General features: G+C 43.4%; 1 protein-coding gene across 6 annotated transcripts in view; it reads left to right on the top strand.

Annotated features, from left to right (window-relative positions):
* The window catches only part of myt1lb (myelin transcription factor 1-like, b), a 129,232-nt gene that overhangs the window by 73,974 nt on the left and 39,158 nt on the right, over positions 1–16,100 (top strand). For all 6 annotated transcript variants that reach the window (XM_049595486.1, XM_049595488.1, XM_049595490.1 and 3 more), the window contains 2 exons: positions 9,924–10,393; positions 14,052–15,236. In XM_049595486.1, the coding sequence (XP_049451443.1) occupies positions 9,924–10,393; positions 14,052–15,236 (1,655 nt within the window). The remainder of the gene's footprint in view (positions 1–9,923; positions 10,394–14,051; positions 15,237–16,100) is intronic.

Below are 16,100 nucleotides of genomic sequence, written 5' to 3'. Positions count from 1 at the left end.
AGGAGGACACCATTAATGTTAACATCTCGCGCTCTTCCTTCTGTGTGGTGACACAGTTGACAAGTGTAGTTCGGTAGAAAGAAAATAGTTCCTACATGAAACAGCCAGTTTGGCACTTTGAGCTCCACAAGCTGAGTGCCATCTAATTCCATTATATTAGAGAGAAGGCAGACATCCTTCTGGCCAGTATCTTCAGCACTGGGCAATTCACACCAAAACAATAGAACAACAGGTAAGAGTAAAAATATGTATTTTCTACTTTGAGGTGAACTGTCCCTTTAAATTACTTGTTTCTTTCTCAGATAAAAACAATTGTAACCTTTTCTCTTGGCAATAAAAGTGATCTTTACAGTATTTGTTCACTTAGCTAGGCTATATCTTGTAGACAGATAGGAGTATTTCACCAACAATCAACGCCCTGATTTTATCATCATCCTCCATGAAATCACTGTCAGAAATACTTTGTGCTTTTTACTATGCACTTTGTGGACATTTTCTGAATGTTCGCTGTTTCTCCTCTCACAGCCAGGAGAGATAGTACTATGGATTTTCTGTCATGTATAGCAAGAAAAGTTGTTTAGATGCTGTGTCTCTGCATAGAAATGTTTTTGGTATTATTTGGATCAGGAGATGGGGTGTGTGCTTGTCTGCTTGTACATGCATGCAAAGTGTGTGTGTTGTGTGCAGACGGGGATGTGAGGGGTTGCGTTTATGATTGCCACGGCTGCAGCTGGGGCTGTGGGCTGAGTAATTGCCTGTCTTGGTAGGGAGAGCGTGGTAGCGAGCTAAAAGTCAAGTGCTCTCTTCCTGCTGTAGACCTCATTTGGATTCCACATAGCTAGCTAGCAAGCTAACGCCAGCCTTGGGCCTGTATTATTCATAGCTTGACTGATAGCTCTCACTAAAAGCATTGGAACTGGGCCAGGTGGTGATGGAGCGACAGGGGGAAGCGGCACCGCTGCAGCGCACTCTCTGCCTGGCAGGGGGAGAGGATACAGGACAGGAGTAAAGGATATGAAATTGAAGATAGAATGGAGCAGCAGGGAGATGAGCGGTTTTAACAGAAGCAGGGAAATGTATAAGCAGGATAGGAAGAGGAAGTAGAGATATAGAGATGAAGAGACTGAGGAGGTGAAGAGGGGACAGAGGGTGAAGACGGAAATCAGACAGAATTATCAGAAGGCCATATGAAGAACTACAAGACGTTAAAGCACAGCTTACATTATAATAGAGATAGAGGATGAGTGCGCTAACAACAATAGGATGGAAATGGAGAGAAGGCAGATGCAGAAACGAAGAGCAAGCGAGCGAGCGAAGCCATTTCAAATAGAGGAGAGAAAGAGGCCTGGGAAAAAAAGAAGAGGAGAACAGGCAGCCATCCACCCCCGCCAAGCTCAGCAACCCCTCTGCCTCCATGTGCAGAACCAGATAAGGTCGCATTAATCAAAATCTGCCACTTCCCCTTCCAAAAAAACACCGTCTATGCCATCAACCCCCCTCTGTGAAGTATCTGTCACCGAAACGGAAATTTCCATATTTAATGGGAAAGCTTTATATCACCAAAAAGCCAGTGTGGGCTGAGGGTGAAAAGAACAGAGTTGGTTGGATCTGTCAGCTCTGTCATTAGCTTATACACTTTAGACTGCATGTGGAGCCTTGGGGTTCATTTCAGTTTGGCTCTGACACCATTGTTATCATTTCAACAGTATGATGAAGCTGGACTGAGATTGGTCCTTCTCTTGTAGAACTACAATCATTTGTGTAATGATAGTATATTATAACAATACGATATTGACTGTTCTTCATCACAGTCTCTTTCTTAGCACATTAAAGAGTACTTTTTTTCCCAACAGCATATTCTGTCCTCACATAAACCTCTAATGCAATTTAAAACACATTTTGAAAGCATTTCAAAACCAGGACCACCAAATTTACAGTGGCATGCACATGCGACTTCCCTCGTCATGCCTTCTTCTCTGATGCCATTTGTTTATTTTTTCCCTTTGTAATTTTCCCCCCTTATTTGCCTCCCGTGCATATTATGACAAGCCTGCAGACTACCTTTCCGACATTACCCGGCGTCAGATAAACAGGTGGTGTTTACGCTTTTTTTTCATCCTCCTTTTTTTTCCTCTTTTTTTTTATAACCGCCTCCCCGAGGAAAGACATCAAAGGGAATAACAGATCATGTGCGGTGAGTGCGGAGTGTGCCAGGGGGACGTGGGCATGAAGGGGGGATCTGGGGTTGGGCGAGGGGGTGGGCAGCTGCTTAGGGCCAGCTCCAGGCCAGGCACATCCTGACCTCTAACCCCTGAACCCCCACAAGCCCTCCACGATCCTAACCTCCCCCTCCCACCCCCGGCCAGCCCTCCCCTCAGAGCAGCTGCCAACTAAATTACATCAATGTCAAAAAACGCCCTCCTCCTCTGCTGGGGAGATGGAGCCTGGTAAACATGACGCAGAGTGGGAATCACAGTGTAACACGGGAAGGGCAGACTCTTTGGTCTCTATGCCAGAATTACAGTAAAGGATAAGTTCAGTTATATTTATATCTTGTCAACAAAAAAGACCAAAAACCGAGTTGCGCTTTTGTGTTTCTCAGTAAGCGCCACTTCCCCAGCTGGTCTGTGGCTCACAACCTACTAGTTGGTTCCTACTGACATATATCTTTAAAATCTTGTATAACGTACCTAAAATAAATGGACACTGTACTTTATTACATCACATTTTAACTCATGACCTTCAGTGGCCTTGTTCATGATGAGGAATACATCATCCCGTGCAACACTGACTACTTTTAAATGCACATTAATACTTCAATTTCAAATATGACCCAAATATTCCAAACACAAACCAATTAACCAACAGTTTGCAGGGCTGGGATGGAGATGCATGCCCAAAAGAAATGCCCACATTTCTGGACAGAAGCTGAAACACACCTTGTTTTAAGACTTGGATAATAACAGATTTTCGGATATGTGCAAGTATCACAACACTGACCTTTTCAAGAAAGTGGCTGAAGGAAGGAAAGAGTGAGGCTGTGTTTGCACAGTTTAACAAGTCCGCTACCAGTTGAGAACTTTGTAAATATACTTTTTTGATGTCAAAAAAAAAAAAAAAAAAGGAAAATGGTACAAAAACGATAAACTTTATGTTAGGGCATGCTAATCACAGTATGCACTGCTGCATGTAAACGCGTATATTCATTTTCATTAGCCATGTAAAGAGCTTCATGGAATATTGTCTTTTTGGAATAAGAGCATAAAACAATGTTTTGTGCATGTGAATGAATAATCAGTGTGGCTCAATAATGTGGTTATTACAGTTTTTGGACAACAAAGGAGCTCTATGGAATGGAGGAATAATGTCTATATCCAGCTTTTGCTGAAGAGGCAGTACTTGTTTAGATAAACTTGTTTTAGGTTTTGGTCTTTTTATGGGCTTCGACAAAAATCACAAAAATTTATATTACCAGACTTTTGCATTTTTGTTGTTCAGTTTAAGGCTGAAATGATTAAAGTTGGTCAATCAGCAGGAAACCACTTAAGCAAAAAAGCCAAATGTTCCATAGTTTTTTTCTAATCTACTGTGAAATTTTGCTTTATTTGTTTGTCTTAAGTGATATTTTATTATATATATATATATATATATATATATATATATATATATATATATAGATATATATATATGTGTGTGTGTGTATAAGACTTAAAAAAATTGTGGTAGCTGTTTTTTTACAATTTGTCTGACATTTTATTGGACAAACAGCTAGTCAATTATTAAGGAAAACAAATCAACAGAATGATAAATAATGAAAATATTTGCAGTGCTATATAAGCAACACATTCCAGTGAATGAAGGGATTCTTAGTATAGATTGTGACTAATACGCTGCCTATTATTCAGTGTAAGAAGCAAAAACTGAATGAAGGGAAAAACTATTATTTGCAATCAGCTCACAATCTAGTTTACCTTGGACTTTTTATTCATTCACATCTGCTTGTCTCTGTCAGCTCATCCAAATAAACAACTATTATGACAGCCTACATTGTGGCTTACATAGACAAATGGACAAGCTGGAGGAGAGAATTCCTCTTCCAAAATGGCTGCTGGGCTAGCAGCTAACTAGCTGGCCTCTGTGTGTGTCTGTGAGTTGAGGTGATTGATTGAAGTCATTACGCTGGTGGAAAGACTCCTTACCTGGCTAATCCAGGAGTGAATTTAGCTGCAGCATGACAGATAGCCGCATTACGCCCCCAGTATCTGCTGCTGGATGAGCTCTCCTGCCCAGGACCTCCACTACCATATTATGCAAAATAGCTCGTATGATACACATTTCAATATTCTACCTGATACATCTTAAAATCCCCAACCTAATTGTGACACTCAACTCAGAGGCTACAAACAGAAATGCTAAAGAATTTGACATATTAAATCATTATTAAAATATATCATAAATACTTATCATGCAGTACATTTTTACCTGAAGGGGCTTCTACACCTGTGTTATACATTTTGTGGAAATTAGAGGAATACCTCATCCCCCAAATGATCAACTGTATATCAAAAACTCATCCTGTGTTGCGTTGAATTTATGAAGAAAAATTTGTTTTCCCCACATGCCTCCAGTGAACGAAGAATCCAAAACGGTGAAAAGATTTTGATGAATTGAAGTAACAACAGTAAAAATTTATCAAAACATACTATTTTCAAACTTTCACACCAGTCTTGTAGCATAATCCAAGTCTTATTTACTCAATCTTTTGCTCAATACTTCCCAAAGAGGCAGCCCTTTTTTTGACAGGAACTGAATTGAAAGTGAAACTTAATCTATGCTCTCTTCAAAGCCAAACTCCATTGTCAAAGAGTTATTTTACCTTGCTGAACACAGGAGCTGCTGGTCCACCACTGCCTCAGTTATCATTGTGTGACATTGGTGAATCCAATCTAAATCTTTAAAACACCAAAGTTTTCTTCACAAATTCAACGTAACATGGGGTGTCAATAATTAAATATCACTTGTGGGGTAGGCTTTTTCTTTAAATCAGAATACACAGCAACAGGTACAGTAAGGACAGCACCTAGCGATTATTTTCGGATTGCTTGTTTAGTCTGACTAGCATTCTAGCATTTCAAAATCCAAAGATACGTAGTTTAAACAGAAACAGAAAAGACAAGAGTGGAGCAAAAAAAATGTTAGCAAGTGTTTGCTTTGATTGCTTTTCATTTATCAGATTTATTGCCAGTTAATTGTATGTCAAATGTTTTGTAGACTCATCGTTTCACCTCTACCCCAGTCTTCACAATTGTGACCATCAAGCTCTAAAATTCCATAGCCTGTCCTATCATATTACAGAGTTTTGGTACCTCATCAGTTGTAGCAACAAAAACAAAATAGCCCATTATCCGAGCACCTCTGACTTGTCTCATCCCATCTTTAATGCTCACAGCTCCCACATCCCCCACCAAATACACCACAGCTCCTTGATGGGACAGTATCAGTAAGGTGCACAAACAGCCATTGAGTGTGAATAGTAGTCGGCCAGATATGGATAATAGAAGCTAAAGGGGGCAGATGAGGTCTTGAATGGGCTCAAGGAGTGAGGAAAGAATGCAGGAAGATGTTGCAAGGCACATGCAAGATGTCCACTAGAGTCATTACTAGCCACTGCCATCTCATGCTGAGACTGGGGAGGCTTGATGTGAGTATTTGACTTGAGTTAAGACTGGATATATTAGCTGCAGGCTACAAATGTTGGAGCTGGGGCAGTGAATGGGCAACAACCGGCTTATTGAACCAGTGAGGTGAACAGCATGTCTGTTGGGCACTGATGTCTCTTTGCTACTTCACTACTGCGCTTGCGGTCTAAAACACATATACCATTGTATCGTTAAGAAATGGTGAATTTGGAGTCGTGCTTTGTTGAAATATGCAAGCAAACATGAGAAGATTACACTTAATGTCTTGTATTAGGAGGACTTTTGTGTAAATCCAAGTGGACATGTAATTTCAGCACATTCACACTCACATCATATATGGTTCCCTGACACTGAGGATTATTTCGACACTATGAAGTAATATTTCATGAGTTTTAGGTGTGTGTATGTGTGTGTGTGAATGAGCCATAGCAGCTGATATGTGAGCAGGGATCCTGAGACGACAGAAAACGCCCCAAATTGCAGCGTCTGCCATGCGCTGAGCCTCCTGCACCAAGACACTGTCTTTTGTTCTCCCCTGCTAGCGGGAGAAGCCTGACAGCTCTGAAATGATCCTCTCTCCTCTTTCATACACACACACATCTCTCCTTCTCTTTTCAACTTCTCTACTATATATTTCCCAATTTTGCGTGCACACAAAAGCGGTACATACACACACACACACACACACACAAAAAACATACATTCTGCTGTCTGTCTCGCTCCTATAGCCTTTATTTTTCCTCCCCACCTCTCGTTTTCTCTCCCTGTCTGTCTTTCTCTCTCATTTTTCCTCACTGGCTTGCTGTGAGGATGGCGAATCCCTCATGGATTTCTGGAGGGTATCACCATGGAGACGGGGCTCTGCCACACGTGTCTGTAGATCCTCCTGCTGGATAGGGGGCACAGCCAGAGGTGGTGCATTCCCTCCATCTCTAGTCTGCTCCGTGGAGAGCGAAGGGAGAGACAACAATGAGCTGAGGTTGAGGGAGAGATAGGAGAAAATGGGAAAAGGGTAGAAAGTGTAAGTGGTGGAAATGTAGAGATAAATTGGCATGAGAGAGGGATTGAGGTAATCTATACTCTAAAATATACAGCATACGGAGGAGGTGGAGAAAGTGGATGTATGGTGGCAAAAGGAGCAGGTGAGGTGAGAACAGAGAGGGAGAAATATGAGGTGAGAATGTTGGGTGACAGGAAGAGATGACGAGAGAGAGAGAGAGGAGAAAAGAAGCAGCAGTGAGAGGAGGCAGAGGAAAAGGCAACAGCCGTCTCATCCCTGTGTCAGGGAGACAAATAGCGTGTGATGCTAATGACTGGCTAAAGCTTTTGCCCCTGCTGAGAACAGCCGCTAATATGACTGCTAATAAAGGCGGCATGGAACGCTGTCGCATTCCAGCAGTCGCTCAACTGTCGCCCAAAATTAGCCAAACGGGAGCTCTCCCTCTCCTGCCGCTCCACTCTCCTGCCTCACATTAATGCTCCAGAAATGGGACCCTCTCTGTAACGTTTCCAGGAGGTTTTTCTTTTGCATTAAAGGGCCACTTGTTCACACAGTAATAGAATTTGTTCCATCTTATAATGCTGAGGATGCCCACTCCATAAAATATGAAGTGGTCTTTTTGTGATCTGAGGCTCTTTTCGTCTTTGATTGCTACCTCTCATACCGCACACTCCTCTTGGAGGATTTTGTGATTCTGCCAGGGGACAAAGCAAAAGGAAACTTAGAATGGTACAGTATTTTCTCATCTTCTTCCTCTCTCTGCACAATGCCTGCAGAATGCCTTTTCTTTTTAATTTTAATGCCACCTAATTATTTCTGGAATTTTAATTGCCAAGCGCAGTGAGTGGGATGCATCGCCTGTGATGACGAATGTTGTAGCCAAGGTCACACAGCGACAGAGCCAGGGAACGTGGGATGGCGGAGCTGTGGAGGCTTCCTGTGGCTTAGTCATCGTGGGGCTCGAGGAGCGTCGGGGCAAACACACCTCTCACGGTGTCACAACAACCTGACAACGCCTCTTAACACGAGTGTGATTAAAAGGCATTTACATAAGATGCTCTGCGGTCGCTTTCAATGAGCAGGAGCTTTTAAACAGAAGCCAAATATCTGTTCCACTGTAGGTGGAACTTTTAGAGTAGTCGGGTTTTAAAGCATGTCCGCTCTCTGTTATCAAAAGGCCGCTTTGTTTGTACAATCCTGACCCAAAATTATGAAGTGCACTTGACTCCTTTTAAAGATACAATGAAAAAATACAAACCCAGCATTTATTATTTGCTATCCATTAGCTGATGTTGCAAAGCAATTATAGTAATTCAACAACTTCTTTTTTTAGAGGTATTGAGGTATAGTCGCATTAATACCTGTCAGCTACGAGCTATGCAGCTCAATGCTTGAGAGCAAACGCTGCCTTAAGACTACTTTATTTTTAAGGTAAAGGTAGGAAGACTGGACCAGGAGACAGAGGGGGAGAGGAGGGGTGAGAGACTATGTCTATGTCCCATTCCCACACCACTTTTCCCTCTTCCCATCCCTGATCCCCCTCCTCCTTCCTCCCACTCACCTATCCTCCTCTCCTGCCAGCCCGCCTGCCTTGGCAGCCGCTAACCTGCTGGGACCGGCCCTTGATTTATTTGGAGAGGGCCCTGGAACGGAGGGGCCAGGATGAGTGGCATTTTAATGTGCTTTTGAGATGTTTGGTCACAAGCACTATTGATCACAGTGCCGCAGCGCACACACACACACACACCCCTCCCTCACTGTCCCGCAGAACTTCACACTGCCCTGGGGGAGAGGTCTGGCTGTCAGGCAGGGAATGAGTTTCCATGCGGGCTTAGATTAATGAAATGAGGCCCCTGGTTGCGGGGGGTGCAGGGGGTCAGACCATTAAGGAATCCCTGGGCTGGGCGAGATTGAGCCTGCCAGCTGACTGTAGCCTGACTGACTGATGGACGTCCGGGACTGAAGAGAGAGGGAGGGAGAGAGAGAGGAGGATGGATAGGATATTGGACTGTGGGACACACTGATGTGAAAAACAGAGAAAAAAGGGGCAACTGAAATGTGTTGCTAAGACTGCGATCCACTATCCTACAACGCCACCTCACCACTGCCTTTTCCGTAGCCACTCTACAACAAAAGCAGCACATACTGACTAACAACTACCATTTTCTTAGTCTCACACACAGCCTTGTGCCATTCATTCACATCAGGTCTTACTCTAAGTAGCGCCGAGCCGAGGAAACATCCAGAGGTTGTAAAAATAGGAGCCAGGGATATTTCACAGCCGAGTGAACATGCCCAAAGCGTGTTTAGCTCTCTTACACTCCAGCCCGGACAAGGGGTTTATTTGATGGCCAAAACACTCAGCAGAACTCATCATAATTCTGACTGTGTGGGTGCTTTTGTTTTCAAATGTGCCAAATGTGCGCACACAGCCACACACATGCACACACACTCATACATAAATGTACAAACAGCAGCACACGTTGGAAAGTCACGCACATGCAGCTTACATTGGGGGGCCGGGTAGCAGCTCGGGGCTCTCAGAGGTTTGATGAGTGAAATGGATTAAACCCCTGTGATCAATAGCCTGAGCGAATACACAGATTATCAGATTATCAGATTAAGATCTGTCCCCCTGCTGCCGAGGGGAGCCAGAGAATACATTAAAACCTGAGGTGCCTCGGCAAGATTCAATTAATCAGGCTACAGGTTGTCTTTTCCCCCCTTACAGTCAATTCCAGACAAGCCGTTGTGTTTTGCTGCACTCGGTTCACGTCAGAACAAGGGCATATCACTCTGGAACAAAGTGTTTGCGGAGCACGCACAGTGATTTTCTTTTGCCTGAAGAACAAATTGGTGTTACCTGAATATAAATGAATGTGAAAATAAACTAAATCTTCTGCTTTGTTTGCTCCAAAGATAGAGACTTTGTAACTGTTTTCAAGAAGAAATGGAGCATTTTATTATAATTGCCCAATAGTTAATGAGTACATGTCTAATTAAGGTTGGTTAAGCAAAGTTTAATATTTTTCCCAGCAGAAGAACTTAAGAGGCATTGCTTTCCTTGCAGTAAGATGCTCTTGTTCCACTGCTGCTTTGTGTATTGTATTCTAGTTTGTAAACCACGGCACCTTAACACAGAGGCCTGATTGCAAATGAACATTAGCATTTATGGCCAGGTGAGGCTAACAGCTAATGGCTGCTCTGTTATCTCTCCTCTGCAGTGTGTACGGCTGCCCCCTGGCCAAGAAGAGAAAGAGTCTAGACAGGCAAACCCTGGAAACGTCCCCCAAGAGGAGCACCTACCTAGATGACATGGACAACTCCACCATGGAGGAGTGCTACGAGACAGATGGGACCGAGGAGATGGACGACAGGGAGGAAGAGGAGGAGGAAGGGGCGGTAGAGGAGGAGGAAGAGGGAGAGGTGGAGGAGGAGGAAGAAGAGGAGGTGGAAGGCTATATGGACTACAACGTAGAGCAAATGGAGCACGAAGACGGGGAGGTGGAGAGAGGGGACGGAGAAGGTGAGGAAGAGGAGGAGGAGGAAGAAGAGGAGGTAGAGGTAGAGCAAGAAGAGGAGGAAGAGGGCGAGGAGGAGCGGGTTGAGGAGGCAGAGGAAGAGGAGGAAGCGGTAGAGGAGGTGGACTATGAAGAGGGAGAGGAGGAGGAAGGAGAGCAGAGTCAAGGGCAAGGTGAGATAACTCTCTTCATATTGTACTAAAACACAGTAGATAGATGTTGGTGTTGAACGCTCTAGAACATTGATGCCATTCACATGTCTGTGCAGTCAAGTTAGTGCTACAGCCAGCAGCTGGTTAGCTTAGTTTAGCACAAAGATTGGAAACAAGGGGAAACAGCTAGCCTGGCTTTGTCCAAAGTTAAAAAATTCCACTCACAGGAGCAGCATTCTTAACTCTCAGTATTAACATGTTGTATCTCATTTGTTTAACCCAAACTGTAAAAACGACAATTTACCATTAAATTGGGGGTTATGTCTTGGCTCAGCTGCCAGGCCACGAGTCAATACTTCAGAAAGTGACAGTGCCCCGACTGTTTTGTATGCATTAAACAAAGAAGATGTAAACTGGTGATTAATTAGATTTAGAGGTGCTGATGGGAGGACTTTGTTACCTCTGGACAGAGTTAGGCTAACTGTTTCCATGTTTCCAGTCTTTATGCGAAGCTAAGCTTCGCTAAGCCAACGAAATGCTGAGTGCTGATTTACCGTACAGACCAAGCCCTGGTAATGATGCACCCTGACCTTCTTCCTAAGCAAACTTTCTCGCTCTTAATGTAGCAAAATGTCAGTTGCTCTGAGCGTTCAGTATTGCTGCTGATGGATTTACATTGCAGTTAGCTGAAAGCCCCGTGCATCTCATACAAACAAAAAGGGAGCCTCGTTTCCCAGTATCAGGCACAGAGTGACAATGTGTCAGTGAAGCCAGGCTGTACAGACGATACTGGTATCAATCTTCTCATGTAACTCTCCATCAGAAAGCAAATAAACATTCTTCTCAAAAAGTTAAAAAAAATGTTTTTAACACTATATCTATCTATCATTATTTTTCAAGTACTGTGTTTGCATATCTTTTATATTTCATTATTTGATGAGCTGATTGAAGTAGTTTGGGGCAGTTGGGCATGATGTTCAAACACTGATTGTGTTTTTCATTGGAAAAAGATAAAAGACCTGACACAATATACTGAATCCAGCATGGCTGAGGCCCCACAATGTATTATTCCTACAGTGACAGGTTATTTTTTAATGTCATTTTTTATGTGATTCATTCATTTATTCATTTCACATTTTACTCACATATATATGCACATTTTCAAAGTGCTACTGAACTCTTACTGTAGTCTAAACCCACCAGATGCTGGAGAAGTGGTGCACTTGCAGCAGTTTGCTGCTTTCTTGTTTTTTAATAGAGTTCATCTTAAAAATATTTAATACCTTAATTACAGTGAAATTATCAGAATAGCAGAATCCAACTTTGCAGTTATTTCCCACTGAAATGTTTCAGCTTTCTCCAGAAGACCTTTGCCAGAAACAGTAGAGCCATTAGTGCTAAACCTGGAACCATAATTATTTTTTGTAAGCAACAGAAAGTAACAAACTAATCATTTCTAATGACAAAGGAATCTTCAGTTGCTTAAATATATTAGAGATGTTGACAATCAAATCCTCAGTGTAATTATGGCTTTCTTGAAGACATGAACAGAAATACCATCTATGTTTTGGGACTGGGATTTAAGAAACTCCTGCCCCATATGTTACCCCCCCCCCCCGACATGCCCAAGACCAGATTTGGCAGGTTTCTCTCCAGCAGATTCTGCTTTGCACCCCCGCATCACGATTGGACCTGACAGTGCCTTCAAGTCCAATTAAGAGTGAAGCTCTGAGAGAGAAGTGTGTTAACCCTGTTTGGCGCGTAGCTCTACCCACCCAAAGTGTTGATGTGGCATCGCAGCAGCAGCAGCAGCCATGCTCTTATTTTCGTTGCAGAATGTGAATCTCTACAGACTGGTGTTCATTAGAGCCCACAACCGAGGCCTTATTCGTAACACTGAGACAGTGGACTGTTGCCACTGTCTCTTCAGCCTGTCAACAGCCTCTCTTTCCATGGGTAGACGCTGATTACCATGTTTTTTTGATAAGTGCTATGGACATGCCACAGTGCGTCTTGTTGTCACTGGAAGGTGTTCTCTTGCCTGATGAATTCTCCAAATCCTTCTCATCATTGAGCTCTATAATCATTGTGTTTGCTTTATTGGAATAGAAGGATTCAACAGCATTTTAATCTGCAGCATTTTCCTTTAGAAAGGCAGAAAAATCTTTCTGTATGCATCATTACCATGTTCCCCATTCGCCCCAAGACAGCCGTACTGGATGGTCGCTGGGCAGATTCCAATCTCCTAAATGTAATAGAGGTGACATTCTGGAGCTTCTCTGTGTTTCTCAGTGGCATGCACATCTCTGTAGCTAATCCAAAGCCAATTCAGGGCAGGGCAGTCCCTCTGTTCCCTCCTTAATCTGTTTCGCTTCCATATCCCTTTTGTGTACCTTGATTGCTCTTCAAATTGCTTTCCTGTGCCATGTTTCATACCATCAAAAATTAAACCCCTGGTGCAGGAGGTTGCTGTAAGAAGCCTTCCACTGTCAAAATGTGTGCCTGGTCATTCGTGACTGTTCCCTCTTCCCGCTCTAAAGCCCTCACCCCCCAAGCACCAATATTGTGTTGCTCTCATTAGATTGGAGTGTGTGTGTGAGTGTGTACAGTATGTGAGTGAAGGAAAGTCAGTGTGAGGGTTTAGTCTATGTACAAAGTATATAGTTGGATTACATTCACAATTGTTTTTGTATGCATACTTTGTTTTGATGAATACAGTCAAGTTCACGTAATTGTGTTGATCACTGATACGTCTTTGAGCCTGGTCATAGTTAATTTTTCATCACTAACAAATAACACTGTTTTTTATTATTGTCATTATTTTTTGTCTCGTGATTCATTCATTCCCACCAGAAGTCAAACTCTTGTTTATTATTTCTGTGTTTAGGGAGGGTGGGGGGCCTTTGGGTTCATTTTCTCTGCAGGAATGCAAGTGGCAAATGTGACGCCAACGTGAGCGATGTGCTCTTGGCGGCTCAGGGCGGAAATGTGAAAGGAGAGATTGGAAGTGCTCCAGGAGTGAGTGCTTGAAATTACTGACAGAAGAGGTTCAGTAACCTTTTGCAGCCTGTCGGAATCAATTAGGCAGTGAAAGGAATTCTAAAGATACTGATGATTGAATGAAAAAAGAACTTAACTAGCAAACGTTGAATAGCTACTGACTGGGGTTCATCGTGTTGCAGATGGAACACCATATTATCTCTCATATTTTAGACTCTCCTGTAAAAAAAAAAAAAAATGCTCAATGTAATTCAAAGATTTTCTCACAGTGTTTTGATTCACACTGCTGAACAATGACTAAAATGCTATCTCATTTGCAACTATTTACAGAATTCTTCAGTAATATTATTAATCGTAAGACCTGTGAATTTCTGTTTCTAAAGACATCCAGGAAATAAGGGCAAGAAGAAGACTTGCCAAAGATATATTCCCTAGTTTCATAGATCCCCATTTACCAGAGCATCTTTCTCTGGAACTTTCCCCAGCCACTATATTTAACTTCCTGTGCTGATTCACAATTCAGAACACAAGCTGCTGTTAAGACTCTCAAAGTAAATTATTAGGGGAAGCAAAGAGTTCCTTATCCAATTTAGATGGACCAAGCCCAGAAATCTGATTTACCAGTAAAATAGAATGACGGAAATGAAATTACAAGACGTTTGTTCTTTCTTTCCAACAGAGGACGATCAGATGAGCAGCAGCGAGGGGGGCGAGGGCGATGGCGGAGGTGGTGGTGGCAGTGCCAAATCCGGCCCGACGACGGAGAAGGACGACAACAACAACGACGAGTACGAGAACTACGATGAACTCGTGGCCAAGTCCCTTCTCAACCTGGGCAAGATCGCGGAAGATGCCGCCAACCGAGCCATGACAGAATCCGAGATGAACAGCAACTCCTCTAACAGCGCAGAGGAAGAGGAAGAGGAGGATGAAGAGGAAGAGGAGGATGAAGAGGAGGAGGAGGAGGAAGAGGAGGAGGAGGAGGAGGAAGAGGAGGAGGAAGAGGAAGAGGAGGAAGAAGAAGAGGGGGAAGGGGATGAAACACAGAGGGGTGACCTGACTTTGGACGTTGACAGTGATGTGGTTCGGGAGACGGTGGACTCCCTTAAACTTCTGGCACAAGGTCACGGTGCAGTATTGTCAGACAATTTAGATGGACAGGAGTTTGAGGACAGTACAGCCGGGAATGGGGATGAAAATGACTGTACTCACAATGGGGGAAACGCACATAATGGTGGTAATGGACAAGTTAAGATCAATAGTAACGGACAAATAGAAAACAGCGACGAGGAAGTGTGTCTAAGCAGTCTGGAGTGCCTAAGAAACCAATGCTTCGATCTTGCTCGGAAACTAAGCGAAACAAAGTCCACTGATCGAAACGGACCATCCCAGCAAAATCATTTTTCATGCGGGGATCCCAATCAACAGCCCCAGCATCACAGCTATGGGGATTTCCACCATAGTCAAGATGACAGACGAACGCTTGATAGGAACTATTCCGACATGGACAATCTCATGAAGCTTGAGGAGCAGCTGAGCCCACGCTCCAAGGCATTCTCCAGTTTTGCACAGGACAACCGATACCACACCAACCTCCGGGACTTTGATGAGGACACAGCTTCCGTGACGTCGGACCGGTCAGAAGAAGTGTTTGACATGACGAAGGGTAACCTGTCCCTGTTGGAGAAGGCCATTGCACTAGAATCAGAACGTGCCAAGGCAATGCGGGATAAAATGGCGGCCGAGGCTGCCAGGAGAGACGGCGTGAGGTATAACCATGAAGACCATGGCCCGCGGCATGGCTACGGTGTTGAGCGTAAAGCCCGGCTTCCCGACAGCATGAAGAAGCCGTTCTACCATAAAGGTGAGTGGATCTTTCAAAGGCCGACACGCTCAGATGCAGACCAAACCTCCACTGGGAACCATATCTACACAAGTGTAGACATGTTTACCTCATTTAACAAGCTCAGGTAAAATGTTTGTCTGCAACTGTTTGGCTCTGTATTCTATCTATCCTGTACCGGAGACTAGACAGCCCACATGCATTCTGGGAACCTCACTATAACCCCAGGACAAGCTTTTTCAGCCAATTTGGAAATTCGCATCTCGGTAGCAGCGGGAGCGGCAGCAGCAGCTTATGTTGTTAAAATAGGCCAGCATGGAAACATCAGAGGGTAGGCTTGTCAGGCATAAGTAATGGCAATCTGCACGGCCTGTTAGGACCGCAAATCTCATCCCTGCGATGCAGCTTGGGGTAAAGCCGCCTATTTTTAAACCTGTGCAAGCACTTGGGAGAGGAAGCTACAAAACAGAGGCCTTCTGCCTTTAGAAAAGAATCAGTCTGTAGGGAACAAGGAAGCTTTTTACATCTGTTTATGATGCTTATGACCTACTGTTACTGGTACCACAGATAGACAGATATATATGGCTAATCATATAGTACAAATACTGCAGTATTCCATCAGTGGTAATTGTTATACAGTGTCTGCTTGTATATACATACAGGATACAGTTGCAGTTACGCAGACATTGCAGTGGCATTTACAGTGGTTTGATTTCAAGCTCCCTTGTTTAACTCTTAATTATTTCTCTCATCATATCCTTGACTGCAACAATATTCAGATTTAGTTAGGTTAAATAATTTCCCCCCATAAGGAAGATATCAGATGAGACCAACAAATAGGAGCATGCTAATTCACAGCAGGGTTATATTACACCTTAAATGCCA

The sequence above is a fragment of the Epinephelus fuscoguttatus genome, linkage group LG14 (genome assembly GCF_011397635.1).
Source record: "Epinephelus fuscoguttatus linkage group LG14, E.fuscoguttatus.final_Chr_v1".
Taxonomy (NCBI): domain Eukaryota; kingdom Metazoa; phylum Chordata; class Actinopteri; order Perciformes; family Serranidae; genus Epinephelus; species Epinephelus fuscoguttatus.
Note: the sequence above shows the minus strand (reverse complement) of the source record. Positions and strands in the feature narration are given on the sequence as shown.